Genomic DNA, 26,179 nt, shown 5'->3' with positions numbered 1-26,179 from the left:
CTCATGCTTGAGCTAGGCACCTCCTCTTGCCTGGCTGCTCGCCCACCATGCTTGTGGTCCTCCAGTCTCTTTTCCCACCAGCTTTATGAAATATAATTGACTGTAATTATAAAATAGAAATTGTGTAGATTCAGGCATACAACTTGATGTTTTGATATATGTAAACATTGTGAAATAATCACCACAGTCAAGCTAACGTCTAGGCAGTGATACTTGGAATGTGACAACAAAAGTACAGGCAACAAAAGCCAAAACATACAAGTAAGATTGCATCAAACTAAAAAGCTCCTGCACAGCCAAGGAACAATCAACAGAGTGAAAAGGCAACCTACAGAATAGGAGAACCTATTTGCAAACCATATATCTGATAAGGGGTTAGTATTTCAAAATGTGTAAGGAACTCATACAACTCAGTAGCAATAGCCCCAATAGGCTGATTAAAAATGGCCAAAGTACAAACGAACCCTCCCACAGAAAAGAAAATCATGGACATGGTGAACAGACTTGTGGTTGCCAAGCAGGAGGGGAAGGGAGTAGGATGGATTGGGAATTTGGGGTTAATATATGCAAACTATTGCCTTTGGAAGGGATAAGCAATGAGATCCTGCTGTATAGCACTGAGAACTATATCTAGTCACTTATGATGGAGCATGATAATGTGAGAAAAAAGAGTGTATATCTATGTGTGACTGGGTCACCTTACTGTACAGTAGAAAATTGACAGAACACTGTAAAGTAAGTATACTGGAAAAAAAAATAGAAATCATTAAAAAAGGAAAAAAAAATGGCCAAAGGGCCTGAATAGACATTTATCAGAAGAAGACAAATGGCAAACAGGCACATGAAAAGGTGTTCCACATCACTAATCATCAGGGAAATGCAAAGCAAAACCACAATGAGGTATCGCTTCATACCTGTTATAAGATAGCTGTTATCAGAAAGACAAAAGATAACAGGTGTTGAGGAAGATGTGGGTAAAAAGGAATTTTTCTTTGTGCACTGTTGGTGGGAATGTAAATTGGTGCAGCCACTATGGAAAATAGTATGGAGTATCCTCAAAAATAGTATCCTCAAAAATTGATAGAACTACCATATGTTTCAGCAGTCCCACTTCTGTATATATACCCCTAGCTTTTAATTGCATTTATCATATGGTTTTTTTTTTGGCCTCTCTTTCCCACCAAGTGTTGAGCTTTATGAAGGCTTGGACAATTGTCTTGTTTTCCATTATAACCCTAGTGCTTAGCATAATGCCTGGCACAGAGTAATAAATGCACAGAAAATCTTTATTGAGATAAATGAATAAATGAGTGAATGTAGCTCTCTGGATCCTTAGCAAACATAATCTTTGGATAGTTCTCTATTATACTTCTTCTTATGATCTCAAAGTCTTAAAATTGTCACAGAGCTGGAGAGGCTCAAAAGGTCATTGAATCCCTCTTTCTGTCTTTTTTTTTTTTTTTTTGGCCACACCTGTGGCATGTGGAAATTCTCAAGCCAGAATTGAACCTGCACCACTGCAGTAACCAGAGCCACTGTAGTGACAATGACAGATCCTTAACCTGCTGAGCTACAGGCAACTCTCTTCTTTGTTGCATGGAAACATGTAAGAGGAGCAATTAACTTGGCTTGCAGTTGGGGAATGAAGAAGCTAGAGGAGAAAAAGTGATAATTAACCTGGACTTTTAGGAATGACTAAGAATTTGCCAGCCAGGAATCTAAGGATGTGGGCATGGAGGGAGGATGCTTAAGGGAGAATAAGAGCATGAAGATGAGGATGTAGATGGCATGTCTGGGGAGACATGAGTTGTATGCCTCCAGATCCAAGCAGGGTTGAGACTGAGTTTATATCAGTTAGGATGCTTTGGCTTCTGAGTGAAAGAAAATTGTACCAGAAGAGGTTCAAATAGTAGGACAAAATTATGTTGCATCATGAGAACTCTGGAGGGAAGTGGTTCCAGAATGGCTAATTCAGCAGCAAGAATAAAAGTCAAGTTTTTTCCATGTTCTCACATTGCCATTCCAGTGAATGAATTTTAGTCTGTATCCTCCTCTGCTGATTTATGTTTCTCTGTTTTGTTGTAATTAATGAGGGAAATATTTCCCAGAAGCCTCACCCCAGTCCCATTGGCCAGGATTTTAGCACATGTCTAAGCCTAAGCAAGTCCTTGCACAGGGACACATACCCACAATTGACTTAGGCCCATTAAGATTCCCTGGTGGCTCAGCAGGTTAACTATCCAGCGTTGTCACTGCGGTAGCCTGAGTCACTGCTGTGGCCTGGGTTTGATCCCTGGCCCAGAAACTTCCAAATGTCACAGGCATGGCCAAAAAAAAAAAGAGAAAGATTTATACTTGCACCCAGGACCAGTCAGGGGCCCCTGAGGCACATGACTGGCCAACAGATGAGCAAAGTCAGGGTTCTGTTAACCAGAGATGTGGGCACCATGGGTCAGGTGGTGAATTTTGGCCACTGTGGGAACCTGGGACACGTGCGCTCTGTCCAGGGTATCAACTACCACTCAGCTCCAGCCCAATTTGCCACGTGGAGGGGAACCTATTATCACCAGACCTTTTAATTAAAAAAAATAATAATCCGGAACTGGAGTTTTTTTTTTGTTTTTTTTTTTAAAGGCTGCACCTTTGGCATATAGAAATTCCTGGGCTAGGAGTTTAATCAGAGGTGCAGCTGAGGCCTGTGCCACAGCCACATCAACACCAGATCCTTAACCCACTGAATGAGGCCAGGGGTCGAACCCACATCCTCAGGGAGGCAATGTCAAGTCCTTAACTCACTGAGCCATGACGGGAACACCTGGAACTGGAGATTTTTATGTGAATTCTTGTCATTTCTAAATGTTGGCAACTAATTAAAAAAAAAAAGAAACAAACCTGTTTAGTCCAACTAAATGTTTGTGGGTCAATCAGACACATACAAAGTCTAAAGGGAAAGGTCCCCTTTACCACCATGCCAGTTCTCTCTCCATCTCCAGAAATAAATGCTGTAAATAGTGTGTGGATCTTTCATTTTCTGTGACCTTACATACACTAAGTGCATGTACTGTGTGTGTGTGTGTGTGTGTGTGTGTGTGTGTGTGTGTGTATGTTTAACCTCAGGGGGGATTTTCTTATGCATATTGCTTTATGACAAGCTCTTTTCACTTAACAAGGAGTCTCAGAGATCTTTCCACATCAGTGCCTAGAGATTCATGAATGATATATGAGAGAGAGAAAGAGAAGGAAAGATGCATGTCAGTTATGCCTGCTTAGAAAACACTGCTCCACAGCAGGGAAAGTAGCATTCCTTGGCACTCCAGTGTGAAAATTCCTCCATGGGAATTCTTTTGTTGTGGGGTGGTGTGGTGGCTTTGTAACGAGTCTATCAACTGGGCTAGTATGAACTGCAATCCCCACAATCCTTTTCTTGTGTGTTCCCAATTAGAGTGCTCCACCAGGGAGATTCTTGGGCGATCTGGAGGGCATAGGGGAGCAGCAGCCAATCTGTAGCTCCAACATGTTATTGCTGATCTGCTTAATCATTTGGGGGGTTTGGTGAGCAGGGGATGGGCCTGCAACTTTTCTCTCTTGAGTGCCTCTGACTCCTGGGCCAGGTGCATGTATTCAGCTCTGTGACTAAGGGCCCAGCTTCCTTAAGACACAGGGACAGCAGGAATGGCCATGGGTTTCATGGTGTTCTAGCCTATTCTTGTCCTCCCTCTTCCCTTTCCAACTGCCTGTCCTGAGGAGGTCAAGCTGCAGCATCTTATGTGAAGACAAAAGCCTTTCAGAGACTGCTTAATCAGCTTGCTCCCACAATTGCATGAAGCCAATTTCCTGTAACAAATCCATTTGGTTTTACATATATTTATAGATTACTATGTAGATATATATATTATATGTATATGATTAAAATGTTTTAGGTAAAAATATTTTTAAAATACACGAAAATGTAGGTATAAGGTATGTCTGTATCTATTAATCTGTCTCCTAGTGGTTTTTCTTCTCTGGTTGATACAAAAGGATTTCCATCAGAATAACAGCAACAGTTGCAACAACAGCAGCAAGAAACACTTATGGAATGTTTTTTTAATGGTCAGAACTGTGCCAGGTACTTTAGGCCTATCGTCTTAGTTAATCCTCACAATAATTTTGTAAGCAAGGGCGATTATTCTTATTTTACATACTAGAAGCATAGGTTTAAGTTAAGTCACTTGACTACCATCATGGAGATAGAGTGACAGAGGCTGCTGCCAGTCTGTGTTTGCCTCTTAACTCCAAAACCTGGGCTTTAAACCATCGCACTGTATTGCTTCCTTTAAAAACAAGTTCTAGCCAGACTTCCCAGTAGGAATGTAGTTTATGGATATTCTGCAGTGTGAATACTGGGGTGCCCTCCAACCACAGAGAAAGAGAAGGGAGTGTGCCTGCTTTGGAAACAGGATGCACCTCGAAGGTCGTGATGTCTTTGAGAATCTGGTTTACAGGCAAGTGTGGCATTTTTCTCTGACTCATAAAACAGGCCTCCTGCCTGGCCTCCTTCTGGAAGCCACTCATGTTCTTTGAACAAAGTATGGTATGGGTACCAGTGGTTACACACAGGATGACTTTAGGTAGCAGTGAACATTGCATATAGTTGAGTCACGTAACTATTCTTTTTTCAAATGTGTTGCCTACTGATTAAAATGGCAGGGAGACAGTATTCATTTGGCACTAATATGTTTCTAACACCCCTCTAGTGTTGGTGAATCTACCTCTGAATAAGAAAAGAAAAGACAAAAAGAAAGAAAAGAGCTGGTCATTGCATGAGAGTTGCCAGTGGGCAATAGTATCTTTAGAGGATTTATTTGCAATGGCTATGTTGTAGTTATTATTATTTGTAGTTGCCTGCTAATAATGGCAAGGAATAGTAGTTTTATATTTATATGTTATAGGCTAGAATTTACTTGTTAGAATTTTTTCCTGAGTAAAAAGATGAGTCAATTTAAGGAGATACACAATTGTGCCCATGGTTTTTGGTGAAAATTGTTAGGATCCTTGAAAAAGGACCAAGGCTGTGAAGCTATGGTTGGGTCAACATGGTGAACCAACTAGTTAGTATTACTTGTATTGTTCCAGTCTTCTTGGAGTATGAAGGCCCAGTTCAAAGGTGTCATATTGGTTGCTCTGCAAATAATTTTGTTGAAAGAGTGAATATATCCTTCAAGAAGTCTTCCCAGCCCCTTCCAGTTGTAGGGATTCCTCCTACTTGGAAAATCACAACACTTATTCAATAACCATTTTTTGATGGCTCTTGTGTGCCTGGTACCAAAAATGTAGCAGCCAACAAGATGCCAAATATAGGGCAATTAAATTAGTACATTATGTTACAATACTATTTTTACTCTAAAGTTTTTACGGTAGTATGTACTTTTTCATATGCAGGTCCTATTTTCCACCTTAAGTCTAACTTCAAACCCAGGGTCCAAATGACATACTGAGAACATTAGAGAAAATAGAATAAGAAAGGAAATGACAAAAATGAGATGGTGATAACAGCTAGAACTGCACAGGCCAACATGGTAATCCCTAGTCACATCCCCTGTGCTGTTGAGCATGTGACCAGTCTGACCTGAGATGCGACTTAAGTGTAAATTGCACACTGTGTTTCAAAGACTTCACATGAAAAAATGAATGTAAAATATCTCATTTAGGAGTTTCCTTGTGGCTCGGCAGGTTAAGATTCTGGCATTGTCACTGCTGTGGCTCAGGTTTGATCCCTGGCCTTTGAACTTCTGCATGCCACAAGTGTATAAAAAAAAAATCTCATTATTCTTTATATTGTAACATGTTGAAATTATATTTGGAATATAATAAGGGTAAATGTTATAAATTAATAAAATGAATTCCAACTGTTTCTTCTTAATTCTTTCATGTGGCCAGTGGGACATTGAAAATTATCTATGTGGCTAATATTCTCTTTCTATTGGGCAATGCCAGTAGCTGGACTGTGTGGTCCAGGAGGGTAGACACTTTGTTTCCTTGCTTCACACTGTGTTCCCAGCATCTAATCCAATGCCTAGCACATAGCAGTGCTCGGTAAGTTTATATTAAACCACATATATATATTAAACTGCATGTGAGTAATGCAAAGGCTTCTTCAATAATTGGTTCAGTATCCAACTCTCATTGCTATTTCTTGGGCTTTACTAATTTTTTTCCTGCAGATCTTTAGGAATTTTTTTTAAGCTTCTCAGATAATGATTTAATTTAGATTAACAAGCCAGTTATTGCAGGTCAATTAAGTGCCACTTGGTGATTTAAAATCTATTTTTTCAGATTAACCACCATTAAATGGTTTCATCACACCTCTTTTTGGTTAATATTATTTAAAAACTGTTTTCAATCATTTAAAATGTCATTTTACATCCACAGACATTTAGAAGAACTCTTTTAAAGGCAAGATGGCTTTTTTTTTTTTTAAAAAAACGCTGTTCGTTTGCAAACTGCTTTATTGTAGAAGAATAAATACATGTAATTTACTAAGGAGCAAAACAACAAAAAAAAATATATAAGGGTTCTATAGACAATGAATATCAGCAAGCAGACAAAGTTAACTGAACAGTGAGCTCATATTTCAGTATGTTTAAAAATAGCAAATTTATTGAGATATAACTCACATATTATAAAATTTATCCTTTAAAGTGTACTGTTCAGTGGTTTTTAGTATATTCACAGAACTGTGCAACCATCACCACTATCTATTCCAAAACATTCCTGTCACTCCAAAAAGAAATCCTACACTTGGAGTTCCCATCATGGCTCAGCGGTTAACAAACCCAACTGGCATCCATGAGGACGTGGGTTTGATCCCTGGCCTTGCTCAGTGGGTTAAGGATCCAGCATTGCCTTGAGCTGTGGTGTAGGTTGAAGATGCAGCTCAGATCCCACTATAACTCTGATATAAGCTGGCGGCTACAGCTCTGATTAGACCCCTAACCTGGGAACCTCCATATGCCACGATGCAGCCTTAAAAAGCCAAAAAAAAAGAAATAAAAAAGAAAGAGAAAAAGAAATCCCATACTTATTAGCAGCCAGTCCCAATTCCTGTCTCTGCCTGTCTTCTGACAACCACCAATCAACTTCTAGTCTCTATAGACTTGCCTATTTTGGACATTTCACATAAGTGGGGTCATATAATATGTGGCCTTTTGTGCCTGACTTCTTTCATTTAGCTTACTGTTTTCATGGCTTATCTAAGTTGTGGAATACATTAGTTCCTTTTTCCTTTCTATGAGTCATTAGAGAAATGCGAATGAAAGCCTCAATGAGATACCACTTCACATCCATGAGGATGGCCATGTTGTAAAAAAAAAAAGAAAAAAAAAGAAAAGTAACAAGTGTTGGAGAGGATGTAGAGAAATTGGAACCCTCATACATTGCCTGTAGGGATACAAAATGATGTAGCTACGTGGGAAACAGTTTGGCAGTTCTTCAGTATCTTATGGATGGGTTTAATAAACAGAGGTTCTTAATTTTAAGGAAGTCAGATTTATCAGTCATTTAAATGATATGTTCTTTGTAGGTCCTATTGAAAAAAAATCTTTGCTTATTCTAGTCTTACCTTTCAGGACTTTCTTGTTGTATCTTTACATTTAAGTCTACTATCTACCTGGAATTTAATTTTGTATGTAGTGTGAAGCAAGATACTTCCTTTTTTCCATGTAGATTTCCATTGACTGAGCCCCAGTTTTCAAAAATAGTGGGGCTATTTAAAAAAAATTCTACATTGGAATAGTCTCTTTGTCATAAATCAAGGCACGATATATTATAGGTTTGTTTCTGGACAGTATTCTCTTCTAGTGATCTATTCATCTAACCTTGCACCATTACCCCTCTGTGTTAACTATTGTAGCTTCATCATAATTCTTAATATCTGGAAGTATATATCTTCCAACTTAGTTCATCCTCAAGATTATCTTAGATATTCTTGGCCCTTTTTATTTCCATATAAATTATAGAATTAGCATATCAATTCCAACAAAAAGAAACCTGTTGGGATTTTGATTGGGGTTTGGTTAAAAATCTATAGCCCAACATAGGGAGAATGACTTCTTTAGAATGTTGAGTCTTCCAATCTATGAAAAAGATTTATTCCTGTGTTTAGATCTTGTATCAGTTAAGATCCAATGGAGAGACAGAAGCTGGACCAGTAATTTGAACAGGGAAAATTTAATATAAAAGTTTTTTAACTAGTAAAGTGGTAGACATTTATGTAAAAGGGTGGAAGGTGATGCTAAGGGGTACAGCAGGAGCTAATAGAGAAAATTGCTGCTACCTCCGGGGCAGAGAGATAATGAGTAAGTAAAATACTTGGAAACGTAAAAAGACCTCCTATCTCCACTGCCTGGGCTTAAATGCAGGGCTCTTTGGAGAAAGGGTGGGCACCATGGAAATATGCAGTCCACCAATGATGGAGAAACCTGGGTCGCACCTGAACCTGTGGGTGTGGCCTTCCACTGGGTGGAGGAGGAAGTTGCCAGAAGGTGTGGGCTGAACAGCTGGTCTGCAGGACTTCTGATATGGTGGTTAGAAGTGGTGTAATGGTATCCTTAACTCCCACCCTCACAGAGAAAATTCTCAGTATTTCACATGTGATCATTTTACATGTGATGTTGGCTTTTTTTTTTTTGTAGCTACCCTTTATCAAAAGTATCTTAGTTCACTAAAATTAAACCACGAATGGTTGACTTTTGTTTTTTAAGGCAAGAAATAGATTTATTAAGATAAGCTTGTGAGAGATGGTGGTTGACTTTTTAAAATGCTCTTTTGTACCTGTTGAGATCATTCTGTGTTCTTTTTTGTCTTTTGTTCATTAATGTGGAGAATTATAGTGATTTCTTTTCAAACGTGAAGCCACCTTTGTACTCCTGGGATAAACAAAACCTGGTCATGATATAGCATCCTTTTAATGTATAACTGAATTTGATTTGATAATATTTTGTTTGGGAGTTTTGTATCTGGGTCTGAGAGAGAGCTTGCCCTGTACTTTTTTCCTTTTTAAAAATTTTATTTTTTTATTAAAGTATAGTTGATTTACAGTGTTGTACTAATTTCTGCTGCACAGCAAAGTGACCCAGTCATACATATATATATACATTCCCTTTGTTATAGTATCTTCCATCATAGTCTATTCAAAGAGATTGAAGATAGTTCTCTGTGTTATCCATTCTAAATTGTACTTTTTTTTCCCTTGGTAATTTCCTTGTCAGGTTTTGATATCTGGGTGTTTGTGTCACAGCTCTGTTGATGTCAAAATATGAATTGAGAATGTTTCTTCTTTTTATATTTCTTAGTAGAAGTTTTGTAAGGTCAGTATTAAAATGCTTGGAAGGATTTGAAATCTGGGTCTAGAGATGTTTTTGGGGGAATGTTAAATATAGATTCAGTTTCTTTAATAGATAGGGAAATACTCAAATGTTTTATTTCTTCTTGCATCAGTTTTGGTAAGGCATGATTTTCTTGTTTGCATGCTTCATCAAAATTGTCAAATTCTATTGGCATTAGGTTGTTTATAATATTCTGTTGTTAACTTTTCAGTGCTCATAGGATCTTGCTTGGCACTGATCAGTATCTTTCTTTGAATAGATGAAAACAAATTTATATAAATAAATAATGTTCATCCCAACAACAAATACTGAGGATTATCTGTTTACAATTGGTTCTTCACTGTTCGTCCAATATGTCTTTGTATTTTCTTTTTTTTAATTTTACTTTTTTAAAGTATAGTTGATTTAAATGTTGTGTCAATTTCTGCTGTACAGCAAAGTGCCCTGGTCATATATATATATATATATATATATATATATATATAATATCAACTTCCATCATGGTCTATCCCAAGAGATTGGACACAGTCCCCTGTGCTGTACAGCAGGACCTCATTGCCCATCGATTCTAAATGCAAGAGTTTGCCTCTAACCCCAAATTCCATCCCACTCCCTCCCGCTTCCCACTTGGCAACCACAAGTCTGTTCTCCTTGTCTGTGAGTCTGGCACTTACCAATTTTATTAGCCTTTTTGAAGAACCAGTGTTGGGCTTTGTTGATTTTCTCTCCTGTAAGTTTGTTTTCTGTTTCATTGATTTACTTAAGTCTTTGTTACTTTCTTCCTTCTATTTTCTTTGAGCTTGATTTGTTCTTTTTCTAACTTCTTGAGATGGATATTTATATAATTGATTTTTATCCTCTTTTCTTGTCTAATATATCCTTTTAGGGCCGTAAGTTTTTGCCTAACCAGAGCTTTAGCTACTTACCACACTACTTGGTATGTCTTATTTTTATCATCATTCATTTCAAAATATTCTTAATTTCCTTTGTGATTTTTTTCCCTTAATTTTCAGGCAGGTTTTTAAAAGATTTTAAAGTTATCATTACTGATTTCTAGCATAAATGCATTGTGGTCAGAGTATATATTCTGAATAATATTAATTCTTGAAATTCATTTAAATGTATTTTATGACCAGGTATTTTGTCATTTTGAGTAAATGACCTGTGTGTACTTGAAAAAATGTGTATTTATACAGCTATCCTTGAGTTGCAGTGGACGATTTCTACTGACTTCTCTCCTATTTCACTAATCCTTTTTTTAAAAAGATGTGTTAATCTTTTTTTTTTTAATTTTGGCAAAACTGGTGGCATGTGGAAGTTCCCAGGCCAGAAATTGAACTCGTGCCACAGCAACAGCTTGAGCTGTTGCAGTGACAATGCCGGATCCTTGACCCACTGCACCACAAGAAAACTCCAATTATTAAATATTCTAATATCAAACATAACATTAGTTATGCTGTTTAAATCTTTATACTCCTACTACTTGTTTGTCTGCTTGTCTGCTTGTATTATTAGCTCCCGAGAGAGGCTGTTAAAATATCCCATTATTATTATGAACTTACCTACTTTTCCTTTTAGTATTTTGATTTGAATATTTTGAAAGTATGCTATTATACGCATAAGACTATAAAATTTCTTTGTCTTCCTGGTGGATTAACCTTTTTTTCCTATTTTGTTTTTTTTTTTATAGGACACTACACAAAACAACAAAAGGATACATATTATTTTCAAAGGCATATAGAATGTTCAATCATACAATGATTCAAAACCTAGAATGTTCAAAACATAGATTGATTTGGAATTATTCAGCAAGGATTCTTTGAGCACTGTGGAATTAAGCTAGAAAACCTGTGACTGCTAAGAAATTAAGCGCTATACATAATTAAAAAATCAGATTGTATTATTGATTTATTTAAAATTAGAAAATTTAATTGAGGTATAATTGATCTATAACACTGTTAGTTTCAGTTGCATAGCATAGTGATTTAATATTTGTATATAATACAATATGATCACCATGGATTAACCTTTTATTGAAAATGTTCTCTTAATTTCTATGCATCTTGGCTTTAGGATTACTTGGGTTGATATTAGTATAACTATACCACCTATATTTTGGTTAGTGGGTTTTTTTTCCTTCTTCTACTTTCAGTCTTCCTGTGTCCTTACGTTTAAGGTGTAGCTCAGGATAAACAGCATCTAACTATTGTAATGTAATGCACACTGACAAGCTAGGTCTATTAGGTGGAATATTTCATCTATTTACATGTAATATCATTATGATATATTTGGTTTTATAACTACAATATTGCTATTTTTTTCTATTTGTTCTCTTATTCACCCCTCCTTTCCTACCTTAATTTGGACCAATCAGAGGTTTTTTTATACCCTTTTTTAAAAATTTAATTTGTATTTTACATTGGAGTATAGTTGATTTGCAATGTTGGGTTAGTTTCAGGTACACAGCAAAGTGATTCAGTTATACATGCACATGTATGCATTCTTTTTCAGACTCTTTTTCCATTCCACTTAGCTTTACAACTGTTTTTTTTTTTTTTTTGCTTTGATTCTGAACAACTTGCCTTATACAGTGTACTTAAGGGGAAAATTGGTTCCATGCTTTAGGATCATTTCTCATTGTGTCCTTTTTTGAGGGGAAAAATTTTGAACTCTTAACTCTTAGGTGTTTTGACATCCCCAGATGCTCATTTTTGTATCCCACCCTCATGAAGCTCTCTATATCTGTGATGGCTTCCCTGCTTTTCAGCAGGTTCCCTGCTGCTCTGCTGCTCTACTTCTTACCCCATAATGCTTGAGTCATCCACGCCCCAAGGGAAAAATTGATGTCTGGCTCATCTCCTCAAACTTCCCTTCTTTCTAGGAACTTTGTACCTTCATTCCTGGCTGCTCCCTGATGCTTTCAAATAGAATTTCTGAATGTTTGTATTTTATCCAGCTTTTCTAGTTATATTTGGTGGGAATATTGATCTGCCTCAGTTACACCATCACAGCTGGACTTGGAAGTGCCCTGATTTTGTTTCTTCTGAATGCTTTCTCTTACACCCTTCATTTTTCCCCCCCATCTGCTTCAAATGCTTTTTATTTTATTTATTTGTTTATTTATTTAAAAAAAACTGTTGTAGTTGATTTACAATGTTCTATCAATTTCTGCTGTACAGGAAAGTGATCCAGCCTTACATTCATATACATTCTTTTTTTCTCATTATCCTCCATCATGTTCCATAACAAGTGATCAGATAATAGTTCCTGGTGCTGTACAGCAGAATCTCATTGCTTTTCCACCCTTCCGATTTTATTTATGCTTCTGGTCCTTTGCCGTTTCTTTTTTCTGCATATCGTCTACCAGGGCTGCTGGTTCTGTGACACGGCTGTGTGTTCAGTGTAATTGGTGTCTCCTGTGGTTGTGCAGTATGAAGGCCCTGTGGTTTACCCTGTGAAGCTCAGCATGATCTGGCCCTGGGCTTACTCTCTCAGTGACACTTTCTATCCTCTTACCATTAGGAATTATGCATATAACCCAAATGGGCAAGAGAGATCTCCTCAGGGAGGTCTTTCTTTCTTTCTTTTTCCTTTTCTTTCTTTCTTTTTCTTTCTTTCTTTCTTTCTTTCTTTCTTTCTTTCTTTCTTTCTTGCTTGCTTGCTTGCTTGCTTGCTTGCTTGCTTGCTTGCTTTCTTTCTTTCTTTCTTTCTTTCTTCCTTCCTCCCTCCCTCCCTCCCTCCCTTCCTTCCTTCCTTCCTTCCTTTTCTCTCTCTCTCTCTCTCTTCCTTCCTTCCTTTCTTTTTTTTTTCATGGCCACATACATGGCATGTGGAAATTCCCGGGCTAGGTACTGAATCCGAGCTGTAGCTGTGGCAATGCTGGATCCTTTAATGCACTGCACCAGGCTGGAGATCAAATCTGCCCCTCTGCAGTGACCTGAGCCACTGCAGTTGGATTCTTAACTCACTGTGCCACAGTGGGAATTCCAAGGAGGTCCTTCTTAACACTTCAGCCAGGTCCTCTTAACAAATTCTCTTTAACATGCTGTATTATTTCTTCCTAGTATTTCTCACAAGTGTACTTTTCCATTGATTTGTGGCCTTGGCTGGGTAATTTATCTGTTCTCCTCCAGAATATGGTCTGGAATGTGAAGATGGTGATCTTTTTGGTTTGTTTGCCACTATGTTACTTGTGTCCACACAGTGTCTAATCCATATATAATGAATTAATTTGTGCCTCATAATGATGAAAAGGAGGAGATGAGAACAAATATTCACTAAAATTTTATCTTTTTCTTTTCTTTCTTTCTTTCTTTCTTTTTTTTTTTTTTGTCTTTTTGCCATTTCTTGGGCCGCTCCTGTGGCATATGGAGGTTCCCAGGCTAGGGGTCTAAAAATCGGAGCCGTAGCCACCGGCCTATGCCAGAGCCAGAGCTGCGTCTCTGATCTACACCACAGCTCATGGCAATGCTGGATCGTTAACCCACTGAGCAAGGGCAGGGACCGAACCCGCAACCTCATGGTTCCTAGTCGGATTCATTAACCACTGCGCCACGACGGGAATTCCCTAAAATTTTATCTAATTTAGAGTTTGCCTTAACTCTTTGAGGCAGATGGCATTTCCATTTTGGATGGCTCAGAGAAGTTATGTTATTTTCCTGAGGTCACACAGTTGCTAAGTGCCTGATCTAGAATTCAGTCCCAGGCCTGCATGATTCAGAAGTAAACCCAACATTATGAATTGTTCAACACTTCTCACTCTTCTAGGATTTTTGTTTTTTCTTCGTTTTCAAATTGACTTTTAAATCTTTATCTGATGCTCCTAGAATGCTAGTTTACATCAAGGGGTTTTCCCGGGGGAAAAAAAAAAAAAAGAAAAGAAAAAGAAAAAGGAAAAACATAAAGAAGAGAAGTTGACAACTTCTTTCTGTTATTTCCAAAAGCAAAATGACATGCCTTTTTATTTGGGTGGGAGGCTTATGGAGGTCAAGCTAGATTGATTTGTTAAGCTCCTGGCTTCCCTCAAATGGTCCAGTTGAGGAGGAACATTAACTTGTTGAATGAACATTGGTTACGTTCAATTAAAGAGAAGTATTTACAGTAGTGACTCTTTAGCAAGCACCTACCTGTGCCATGCACTTTACATACCTTCACCTCAATGGTTGTAACATTTTTGGAAAGTAGATATTATTATTTCTATTAAGAGATTTGGAAATTGAGACTCGGAGAAGTAAAGAAACTTGCTTCACACCCGGAGTTTGAACTCCTTTATGGACTTCCATACAGACTGCTTATTTCTCTATGCACTGCTCCAGGCATCGAACCTGGAACACAGAGGAGGTAGTAAAGGTTATTTGCCTTTTTCAGGTTGATGATAATATGGCAAACTTCCCAGGAAAGAGTCACAAATTTTATAATGATCCTTCTTTGTGTCTGGCCAGGGAATGTGAACAGTCTCTCCAAACTGACCCCTTGGACCCCAAAGGTTCTGAGTCATGACAGCTTCCAGGTGTCAGGTAAGGATCACATCAGTCTCAAGTACAGGAGGTACTTTTGTCACCTCTTCCAAGTATTTTCTGGTTGCAAATGTTATTGATCTGACAGTTGATTTCCCAAGACACATTACTTCCAAGCTGGTGTAATATCCAAGTCTCCTCCTAAGGAAATTGGCCTTGTGAATGGTTATCCTTTGGGAAGATCATGCTGCACTTACTGCCTTACTAATACGGGGAAGAGGCTGCAAATGCAATTAGCAGGCCTGGTTGCTGATTTTCCAATAATGACGTTTGGGGTATATTATTGGGTTAGCTATTATCGAGCTTCACATGATCTGGAAGTGTCTAAACGGGTGTGAAAGTCATCCACAGCTTTGGCTTTAGTGTGGATGTTCATGAATGAGGTGGGCACTTGGATGTGCTGAGCTTGGGGGATGTGTTCCTGGATGGCTGTGTCTTGTCTCTCAAATTCTGTTGCCTTTCAAACTGTCACTAGCAAGGTGATGACTTCATCTTAAGCTTCTACCCTCTCCCATATCCTACCCCATCCTTATCATTTGGGAGTTTACTATATATTTTCCAACTCTCTTATTTCTCATATAAGTATAATTTGCTTAGTGTATGTTAAATTCATCTTTATTAGTCAGAATAATGAACACTAGCTGCCAGAATAGATGAGACTGGAGATCTCAGCTGCTGAATGCCCTGAAAGTTTATTTTTTGCTCACACGAAGCCTCATGCCGGTCAGCAAAGGCTCTCTTCCATCTAGTGATTCAGGAATCCAGGTTCCTCCCATCCTGTGGCATCGTCATCTCCAAACATGACTGTTGGGAGGCAATTCTCCCCAGATTTCTTGGGTTCTTATAAGGTCTGGGCCTTCCCACGAAAGGACACTGACATATTTTGTTCAAGGCCAGTTGAGCAGCAAACTAAAGATGGAGAACCCTCTCTCCCCAGAGACATTCCAAGATAAGAACATTCCCTTCTCTTCCTGGAGGATATTTGCTTACCTTCTAGGGCAATCAATATAGAGACAAGATGCATGTTCCAAAGGCATTGACTTACTTTCCAGGGTAAGGAGTAATCTCTCTAGAGGGAAGGATGGGCAGCTTACCAGCAGCTTGATAGAAACACAGTGTCTCCCAAGTTCAGGGTTCTTCTCTAGTGTCATAAGCCAAGTAGAGGAGGCCATACTCTTCCCACTCCATGCTGCTATCCAACGTTGTAAACATACATTCTTCCCTTTTTCCATCCAAACCTCTTTCGTGGGGCGGGGGCTGGGCGATGGGGGATGTGGCTGTAATGGGCCTAAGCAAAGCGGTTCCAGATTGCAACAGAAGATTATAATGCAAATTTATGGGTAAAGAAAGGGCCAGTTGCAGGTCAGCTAATGGTGAGGAGACACACTTGAAAGTTTCTTCTTTGAGTTATTAGACCTCATTAAAATTAATACTCAACTGCTGTATGATTATCCATGTAATTCTGCAACAATGAGTGTGCTGGGAATTTGCAAATGTATTACTTTGGCAGATTCATTATTTAAAGGATGTCTATGTTAAATCATAAAATGCAAAAGGTTTCTTGGTAAGCCCACTCAAACCCACAAATATTTTTGAGTGCCTGGGCACTTGGGATACATTGCATCTAAACAAGACACTGATGCTGCCTCTCAGAAGCCTGTGGTTTAGTGAAGAGCTCCTTGTCTTAACTACAATGCAGTCAAATTTATTCTATTAGGCTAAGAGGAATATACATCTGTTCTTAAATCTACCCTGATCCCTATAGTATATGCTCCTAATTCCTACCTTTTTTTTTTTTTTTTTTGCTGTAAATATTCCTTTTACTTTCTAGTCCTGTCTCATGGTCCTCTCCTTTTCTTTCTTTTTCTTTGGGGTCTATATGATCCTTACTAATTAAGAAGGGCCTATGCTAGGCAAAACTTCTTTGGTTGAAAGTGATAGAAACCCAATTCAGATTGGCTAAAGCCACAAAAGGGATGTTTAGTGGATTCTATGAATTAAATATGAAGGCAAGCTTTAGGCTCAGTTGGATTCAGGGACTCAGATGAAAATATCAGGATTTTCTCTTTCCATCTATTATGTTTCTTCTATATTGGCCTTTTCCATATGGTGACCCCAGCAGTTCCACATTATTTTTGCAACACATAATCTTGCAAATAAAGAAATTCTCTGTACTTAAGGTTTTTGTTTGATTGTTTGCTTTTAATGTCTTGGATTGAATCAATCACTCTGACCAGGGGAAGGGAAATATTTTGGCCAGATCTAGGTCACAAGTTGTTATGGGCTGAATTTTGCCTCCCTCAGATTCATGTGTTGAAGTCCTAACCCCCTAGTGTCTCATAATGTGATTATATCTTTTGGAGATGAGGTCTTTAAAGAGGTAGTTAAAGTAAAATGAGGTCATATGGATGGGTCCTAATCCAGTCTGACTGGTGTCCTCATAAGAAGGGGAAATTAGGACACAGACACACACACAGAGGGTAGACACTGTGAAGACAGAGCCAGAAGATGACGATCTGCAAGCCAAGGAGAGAGGAAGCTCAGAAGAAATTAACCCTGCCAACACCTTGACCTCAGACTTCTAGCCTTCAGAACTATAAAAAAATTGTTGTTGTTCGAGTCACCCAGTCTGTGCAGCTTTGGCAAATGAATACAGAGGTTCAGCCCTGGAATTAGGGTGAATTTATTTAGTCCCTCTTGAACTACCCTGTGAGTAGAGAAGGGGTGGTTACTCAAAGGAAACCCAAGGGATGATTATTTCAAGCAAGAATAATGGCCCGGTAGGAGGAAAAAGCTGGATTGTCCACTCATGTGTCAGGTTCATAATAGTTATTAGACATGCATGATATGTTAGCACCTTATACTTAATACAACAACCCCATTATTTCCCTCATTTTGCAGATGAGAAAACTGAGGCACACACAATTTAGATGACTTATTCAAGGTCATGCAGTTAGCAAGTGGCAGAGCCAAGATTTACATCCATATCAGACTGCAGAACTGCAGCTTTTTACCACTGCATTCTTTTGAGAGCCCATGGTTGCTAGCTTCTGATCCTCTTGCCTTTCTATTCCCAAGATTAAAAAAGCTCTGTCTTGAGGAGTTCCTGTGGTGGCGCAGTGGTAAAGAACCTGACTAGTATTCATGAAGCTGCAGGTTTGATCCCTGGCCTTGCTCAATGAGTTAAGGATCTGGCGTTGATGTGAGCTGTGGTGTAGGTCAAAGGTGCGGCTTGAATCTGGCATTTCTGTGGCTGTGGTATAAGCCAGTAGCTGAAGCTCCAATTTGACCTCTACCTTGGGAACTTCCATATGCTGCACATGCAGCTCTCAAAAGACCAAAAAAAAAAAAAAAAGAAAGAAAGAAAGAAAGAAAAAAACACAAAGAAAAAGCTCTGACTTGAGGTGGGGAAAGGCTATATGTAATATGTTAATTAAGAAAAATTCACACAGTCTGCAGAATTCACAAGTCTGTTGTTGGAACTTTTTCTGGTCTAGGCAGAACATGAAGTATTTGCTGTTGTTCCTTAAAACTGGGGTCAGAAAGATACCTAGTGATCTGTAACCACCTCAGTCCCTACCCCTAAGTCTGAGGGTCAGAACTCTGAACCTCAGCAAAGGGCAAGATGGAGAAACTCATGAATTCAGCTGCTTCTTCCCTTCTTGTATGTTTACTCTGTTTTCTGTCCCATGATTAGCAAGGCAAGCTCCATGCCTGTCTGAATGAGTGGGCTGAAGTCTATATAGTTGCTTAAAGATATCTGCCTTGAGTTTTTTTTTAATTTAATTATATTTTGATTAAAGTATAGTTGATTTACAGTGTTCTGTCAATTTCTGCTGTACAGCATCATGACCCAGTCATACATATATATATATACATTCTTTTTCTCATCTTCCATCATGTTCTACCCCAAGAGACTGGACATAGTTCCTGTGCTGTACAGTAGGACTTTGTTGCTTACCCATTCTAAATGTAATAGTCCTGAGTTTTATAAGTAGAATTTCCAGTTTGACCATGTAGGCTGATATATGAGCCTTTCACTTAGGAAACAAATTCAGAAAATATCAAACCCATACATAGTCATCAATTTTTTCCCAAAGGGTTCTGATATCTCTATTGAAACAATTTGGTAACCCTGACTTCGGCAAGACTTGTTGGTTGCAAGAAAGGGCAAGTGAGTTCACAAACAAAATGCAGGGAGCCTTTGTTATGGAGGAGTTATCTTCTGAGTCCTCGAGATGATGGAGTTGCATAGGGATGCAAAGGCTATCATCCACCTCTTCCAGTAATTATTCAACATTGGTTGTTAAAAATTTTAATGATTAACACCAGCATGAATCCTTTTTCATCAAGTCAGCTTCCTCATGGCTCAGTCTCTCTGAAGGACCCTCTGAATTTTGAATGCCCATCACATGTCCTGGCATGAATTGCTGTTTCTTATAACCAATGAATCCTGTCAAAGAGAATTAGCCTCTTACTGACTGTCTGACTCTGGTGCATATACAGTGTAGTCTGACTGCTCACATTTGATTGAAAATCTTGCCCAATGTGCAGGATTCCATGAAGTTGATGGAACATGCTTAAAGAACAGAAAAATCACAGATGATCCATGGGAGTCTGGTGGTCTTAGAGCAATCAGTGCTGTTCAGCTGGAACCCACAGATTCAGCCACCCTGGCTGGCTGTTGTGATGACTGTACTGATCGTTCGATGTCTGATTCAGACCCGTTATTCAACATTTTGAATATACTCCTCCAAAGGAGTTAACAGTCTGAAGAAAAAAAAAAAAAAGGTAAGGAAAGTAACTCAGTGAGCACTTCAAAAGAGAAAGATTTAAATATCAAAAGATTCAAGAAGGCCTTAGGAAAAATTGGTGAAGCCCTTGAATATTTTTTAAATGACCTTTTTGCTATCACACTGTGAAAACCAATGCTGAAGTGAAGGATTTTGTCAGAAAAATTACACCAAAAAACCCTTACTACTTAATTCACTTTTTGTTCTTCATAAAAATTCACGTGTTGTTGAAACAGCAACCTAAATATTGTTAGGTTGGTAAGCTTTAGTTTCATTTCTCAAAAGAAAGTTCCAACGTGAACCCTTCCTCTTCCCCACAGTTTGCTATGAAAATTTGGGCTTTGGTATCAAAACTCTCTTTAACTGTCTTCTACCAAGTTTGATTCTCAAGGATGGAAACAAAACAGCCATGGAGGGAAGATTTGCTCTCCTTTCCTCATGGAACTGCATCTTTTTCTTCCATTCCCTTCCTGGCTTCTCTCCACACATCTGTGTTCTCTGCTCACTCGCAGTGTACCTGTCAAGGTACCTATGCTTTATATCATGCGTCTCCCCTCCTCATTACATAAGAATTGGTTGAGATGGGCATATTGCTCAACTTGGACCAAAACTCAGGAGAAGAGGTTTTGCTTAAAGAGTCAGGGAAGGAGAAATATCTGAAGGTGTTGGCAGCCTGTCTTGATGAGAAATGAAGCAACCTGGAGAAGATCGGAAACAAGAAGTGGTGAGAAAATAGGTCCTGCTGACAATGTTTGATTTGCTGGATCCTGCCATGCCTGAAACTGGCAAGACTCCCTCAGACTTGTAGCCAACCTTTCTTCCTTTCACGTAAACTGGATTGAATTGAGTTTTATATCACTTTTTACCTAAAGAGCCATAGCTGATACAGCATGCTTATTTGATTTTAATAGCAACAATCCCTCTTCACTATTCCAAGATAGTTTTCCAGCCATCATAACATCTGATTCGTTCAGCAACCCTGTGATGTAAACAAGGCAAGGATAATCATCTTGATGATGACTGCTGCCAGGTTTAGGGGGCTACAGTGATGTTTTCTCAAGTACCTGAAAAACACAGGGAGTGAAGATTGCCTTCTGAGAGTTAAACCATGAAGTCAATATATTATAGATCAAAGCAGAGCAATGCAAAGTCACCGTAAAGAGATAGAATGGCTTCTAGGCTTGCAAGACTTGTCTCTCCTGTGATTAAATGTATTAACCGTATTTAAAGCAAGGCTGGGAGTTCCCGTTGTGGCGCAGTGGTTAACGAATCTGACTAGGAACCATGAGGTTGCGGGTTTGATCCCTGCCCTTGCTCAGTGGGTTACGATCCGGCGTTGCCGTGAGCTATGGTGTAGGTTGCAGATGCGGCTTGGATCCCGCGTTGCTGTGGCTCTGGCGTAGGCTGGCAGCTACAGCTCTGATTGGACCCCTAGCCTGGGAACCTCCATATGCCGCAGGAGTGGCCCAAGAAATGGAAAAAAGACAAAAAAAAAAAAAAAGCAAGGCTGTATTTATCATGAGCTGCCATGGTGGGGACTTAGAGGACAGAGTTGCAAATGCAGGCCTTGGCAGTGCAGCCACTGCTGTCTGTCCCAATGGAGAGGGAGCCTTGATCTTTGCAAGGTGGCACTTAGAGAAATGCTTTCAGCCACAAGTCGTATAAAAGCAGATAGATAGTTAAAGATGGCTGGAACTTCTTTGGCACTCCTCCCATCAAGAGGCAGTGTCTCCTTCCCTTCCTCCCCAGTCTGGGCTCACCTTGTGACTTACTTTGGGAAATAGAATGAAGTGGAAGTGATACTCTAATTTCTGAGGAAAAGATCTGAAAATTCTACTTTTGCACACCTTGAAGACTCCCTTTTGGGATCCAGCTGCCATGCTGTGAGAAACCCGAGCCATATGGAGAAAGGCTGAGCTCCCAGCCAACTGTCAGTCATGTGAGTGAGCTCTTGAGGGCATTCAACCCATTTGAGCTTCTGGATGATCACAACCGCAGTCAGTACCACGTGGAGAGAATAACTGCCCTGCTGAGCTCAGTCATCTCATAAAATCATGAGAGACTATTATGATTATTGATTAAAGCCACTTAATTTTGGAGCAACAGATAACTGAAACAACAGTGGCTTAAGCAACGGTCTTCTCTAATGGGAAGTCTGAATGTGGGAAGTTTTAGGTTTGGTGCAGCCGGTCAACAATATTATCAATTGTCTGTGCTCTTTTTCCCTTTCCATTACATAAACATTGGCATGTTGGCTTGTCATCTTCCTCATGGTTGCAGGATGGCTGCTGCCTCTCCAGGTATCATATCCATGTTTAAGCAAAAGGAAGGGGAAACAGATAGTACCAGTGAGCTCTTCTCTTGCCTCTGTACCTTTCACCAGGAAGGTAGATATCTTCCTAAAAGCCCCTATGATGACTTGCCATTGTGTCTCATTGGCCAGATATGACCACCCTTAGTTCTAAAGAAAGTGAGTGTGTGTTAATCTAGTCTCTATTGTGTGATACAGTCATGGGAAAGGGAATTGACAATGGCCTTTTGGCAACAACCAAAAATCTCTGTCACACAATGAATGCAGATATTGGTGCCCATTGACTTGTAATAGTTATGATCCCATCTGAACTATTTTTGTCAGGAAATGCTTTCTCCCAGCCATTTCAGTCTGTTGCTACTAAACATTAAATGGATACCTCCATCTCCCTGTCCCAACTTTATTCATCAAGAGACCAGATTATTATTTATTTCTCCAGGCTGGTCTTCTTACCAGGAGGGAAAGCACTGGCTGTGTAGACTTTCTGAACTGATTCTTACTGTCGTAATTTCTCTTTGCAAATGATCAAGTTGTTGCCTGGCTTACGCATCTGAAGATGTGGCTAATACGGGTCTAATCCCTAGAGATGACACCACACTCAGTGTGTTGAGAAGGCTGGTTTTCCATGTTTGTAATGTTCTGGAGACTGTCACCCAACCTTTATCCCATCATGTAAATCTCTTTGGGAGACAGATTCCGGTTCCCTCTCCTGGTGGGGACACAACCAGTGGCTGAGAGAAGACATCAGGAATTACTGCAGAGATGAGAGTGAATAGGGCTGAATGGCCATTTGGCAAGCTCCCTTGGCTTCCTGGATACACAGGGACCCTGGTGACTTCAGGCTTCACAACCCAGATTTTTTTATTCTATCCTGATTTAAAACTGTCTCTGGAGTTCCCCTCATGGCTCAGCAGGTTAAGAACCTGACTAGTATGCATGAGGATGCAGGTTTAATCCCTGGTCTCGCTCAGTAGGTTAAGGATCTGGTGTTGCTGCAAGATGAAGCTTGGGTCTAGTGTTGCCGTGGCTGTGGTATAGGCCTGCAGCTCCAGCTCCAATTTGACTCCTAGCACGGGAACTTCCATTTGGCGTAGGTGCAGCTATTAAACAAATAAACAAAAGACAAGAAAAGAAAACTGTCTCATTAACCTTAAAAAGTCAATGCAATGGCTAAGAACATCAGCTCAGTCATATCTGGTGGCTCGGCCACATTCTGACTGTGTGACCTTGGAAAAATGTTTTCCCCTCTCTGAGCCTCAGTTTCATCATCTGTAAAATGGGGACACTAATCAGACCTCTACCTTGAGAGGCTGCCATGAGAATTGAGAGTGTGGTGTATGCAGAGTACTTGGCACAGTATCTGGCTGGAGCTGATGGTCACTAAGCGAGAGCTGCTTTATTTTTATAGACCTGTGTCCCAGCTGGAGGTCAGAAAACCTAGTCACCCACAGCTATACTGTCTTCACCTTTAGAGGCCCTATTCTAACATTCAGCAATTATTGTTATTATTATTTTTAGGGCCACAGGTGCAGCATATGGAAGTTCCCAGGCTAGGTATCAAATCAGAGCTGCAGCTGTTAACCTGCGCCACAACCATAGCAACACCAGATCCAATCCGTGTCTACAACCTACACCATACCTCACGGCATTACCAGATCCTTAACCCACTGAGTGAGGCCATGGATCGAACCTGCATCCTCATGGATACTAGTCAGGTCCATAACCTGATGAGCCACAACAGGAACTCCACGCACTCAGTAATTATTCAATGAGTGTCCGTAAAACATCATACTCGCATTGAGGGGGATATAGGAAAGAAATGTAAGACATGCTCCCCGGGCTCAAAGAAGTTGCACCATGGTTGGAGAGACAATATATAAAGACTTGAAGTGGTTAAGTGACTGTGCCTGACACGCCAGGGTGTTGGAGGAGCCCTGAGAGCCGTGGAGGTTGCTTGCACAGCTCTTGTCCTGTCCTGGTGAAGTGGAAAGAGCAGCAGGCAAGCAGTCAGACAGCCTGCCCTGGACACCACATGGGCTGGGTTGGAGACCACCCATTGCCCTTAGGATGGCCCCTTTGACAGTGCTTACCACGCTGCCATGTACTTGTTCACTGGTCATTCTTCCCTATTAAACTGGGAGCAGTGGGAGGCACCCAATCACTTATTCATTCATGGGGCACATTTTTATTGCATGTCTGCTCAATGCCAGCAGTGTTCTAGGCAATGAGAACAAGACAGCCATTGCTTATATTCTTAAATAACAACAGTTGAGTTGTGTAGAAAGATAATAAGTAAATACATAGATACATACAGTGTTGGGTGGTGGTAAGGGCTGGAAAGAGATTTTGAGCAGGATCTGGCATGTTGGAGACATGCACATGCACCACCCACAAGGAAGGACTTGCTGGTCAGGACTTGCTGGGCTGCCTGGGAGGGCAGTCAACAGACAGCCTGCACATGTTGCTCCTTCAGGCTCAGCCTGAGCCCTGAGCCACCTTGCTAAGCTCATACCTTTTTCAGGGAAACCTGCATTCAGCGACTGCATTTCAGGCTGACTTGGGACATTTGGCAAGGACAGTACTTGCTTGAAGAGCTCTTTACCCCAGTGGATAAGGCCTTGTCAAAATTGTGTCACAGCTTTCGGCTTTCTGCTCGGAGGAGGCCAAGACCAAACTTTCTTCAGTTGTCCCGAATCCAGGTTCGTCCAACACCAGCCACCTCCACCATGCCGCCTAAGTTCAACCCCAACGAGATCAAAGTCATGTACCTGAGATGCACCAGTGGAGAAATCAGTGCTAAATCTGCCTTGGCCCCCAAGATCGGCCCTCTGGGTCTGTCTCCAAAAGAGGTTGGTGATGACATCGCCAAGGCAGCTGGTGATTGGAAGGGTCTGAGAATTACAGTGAAACCAACCATTCAGAACAGACAAGCCCAGATCGAGGTGGTACCTTTTGCCTCTGCCCTGATCATCAAAGCTCCAAAGGAACTGCCAAGAGACAGAAAGAAGCAGAAAAACATTAAGCACAGTGGAAACATCGCTTTTGATGAGATTGTCAACATTGCCCGACAGATGCGGCGCTGCTCTTTAGCTAGAGAACTTTCTGGAACCATTAAAGAGATCCTGGGGACTGCCCAGTCTGTGGGCTGCAATGTTAATGGCCGCCGCCCTCACGACATCATAGATGACATCAGCAGTGGTGCGGTGGAATGTCAAGCTAGCTAAGAACTGCAAAGAAAAATAAAGATTATTTGACAACTAAAAAAAAAAAAAATTGTGTCACAGTTGATCTTCCCCTCTTCTCTCAAAGCTGCTTTCCCCTCCACACCCACACTCTGTCACTGTGTGTGCAGGACACCCTAATGTGCGACAAAATGGTGGAGCCTCGTGGCACAGAAGGGGCTTGCCAGCTTGGACAAGGTGGTCAGGGACGTCCTCCCTGAGAAGGTGACATTTGAGCAGAGACCAGGAGGGGAGGGAGTCAGTTACACAAGATCTGGAGGAATAGCATTCCTGGCCAAAGGAATAGCATGTACAAAAGCCTGAAACTAAGAATGTACTTGGCATGTTTGAGCAGCAGCAGCAAGGCAGCCTGGTGGGTGGCAGCCCAAGGATAGAGGGCGACTGCTGGAAGTGCAGATGGAGGGGCAGCTGGAAGTCACGTGTATGAGAACCTCTCTAGCGAGTATCCCTAGCACCCACATGTCGTAGGCACTGAATAAATGTCTGTTGGACCCAACTGGATTGTCATTCCAGCTCCACTCTTCTCTCCTCACTTGACCTTGAACAAGTATTAACTCAGTCTTTCAGTGCCTCGGTTTCCCCACATGTCATCAGTGGTGAAGATCACTCTGGGGCTCTGGCTTCAGGCTCTTGCTACTGTACCATTTTCTCTTCGTCCAATTCCTTCTTCCTTCTCCCCTCTCCCTCCAGAGATTTGAAGCCCACTTGGTCCCATCCCCAGCCTCCCGGCAGATGGTCCCCACCTGGAAAGTGGTCGTTCTTGGCAACTCTGCCAAATCCCAGAGCTCTGGAGCTGAGAGACAGCCACTCTGGGGAGGGAGAGTTAGGTTTCTCTCCTCTGATAACAAATAAAGCCGATTAAGGCATCTCCGCACCCATGGGGCAGGGTGCTCCTTTGGAGGGCCTTTTTGCTTTGATAAAAACTGCAATATCTGAAAATTGTCTCGGGCGC

The 26,179-nt window shown here is 40.4% G+C and overlaps 1 protein-coding gene across 1 annotated transcript; it reads left to right on the top strand.

Annotated features, from left to right (window-relative positions):
* Nucleotides 1-24,531: 24,531 nt before the first annotated feature.
* LOC125116087 (60S ribosomal protein L12-like) lies at nucleotides 24,532-25,224 on the top strand. The gene has a single exon (XM_047761014.1). The coding sequence runs from the start codon at nucleotides 24,712-24,714 to the stop codon at nucleotides 25,207-25,209; it is 498 nt and encodes a 165-aa protein (XP_047616970.1). The 5' UTR covers nucleotides 24,532-24,711; the 3' UTR covers nucleotides 25,210-25,224.
* Nucleotides 25,225-26,179: the final 955 nt, after the last annotated feature.

The sequence above is a fragment of the Phacochoerus africanus genome, chromosome 15 (genome assembly GCF_016906955.1).
Source record: "Phacochoerus africanus isolate WHEZ1 chromosome 15, ROS_Pafr_v1, whole genome shotgun sequence".
NCBI lineage: Eukaryota > Metazoa > Chordata > Mammalia > Artiodactyla > Suidae > Phacochoerus > Phacochoerus africanus.
This window is presented reverse-complemented; position numbering and strand designations above follow the sequence as displayed.

Bases quoted from the DNA above. Each gene is read 5' to 3' on its own strand.
- LOC125116087 (XM_047761014.1), top strand. From the start codon at position 24,712: ATGCCGCCTAAGTTCAACCCCAACGAGATCAAAGTCATGTACCTGAGA.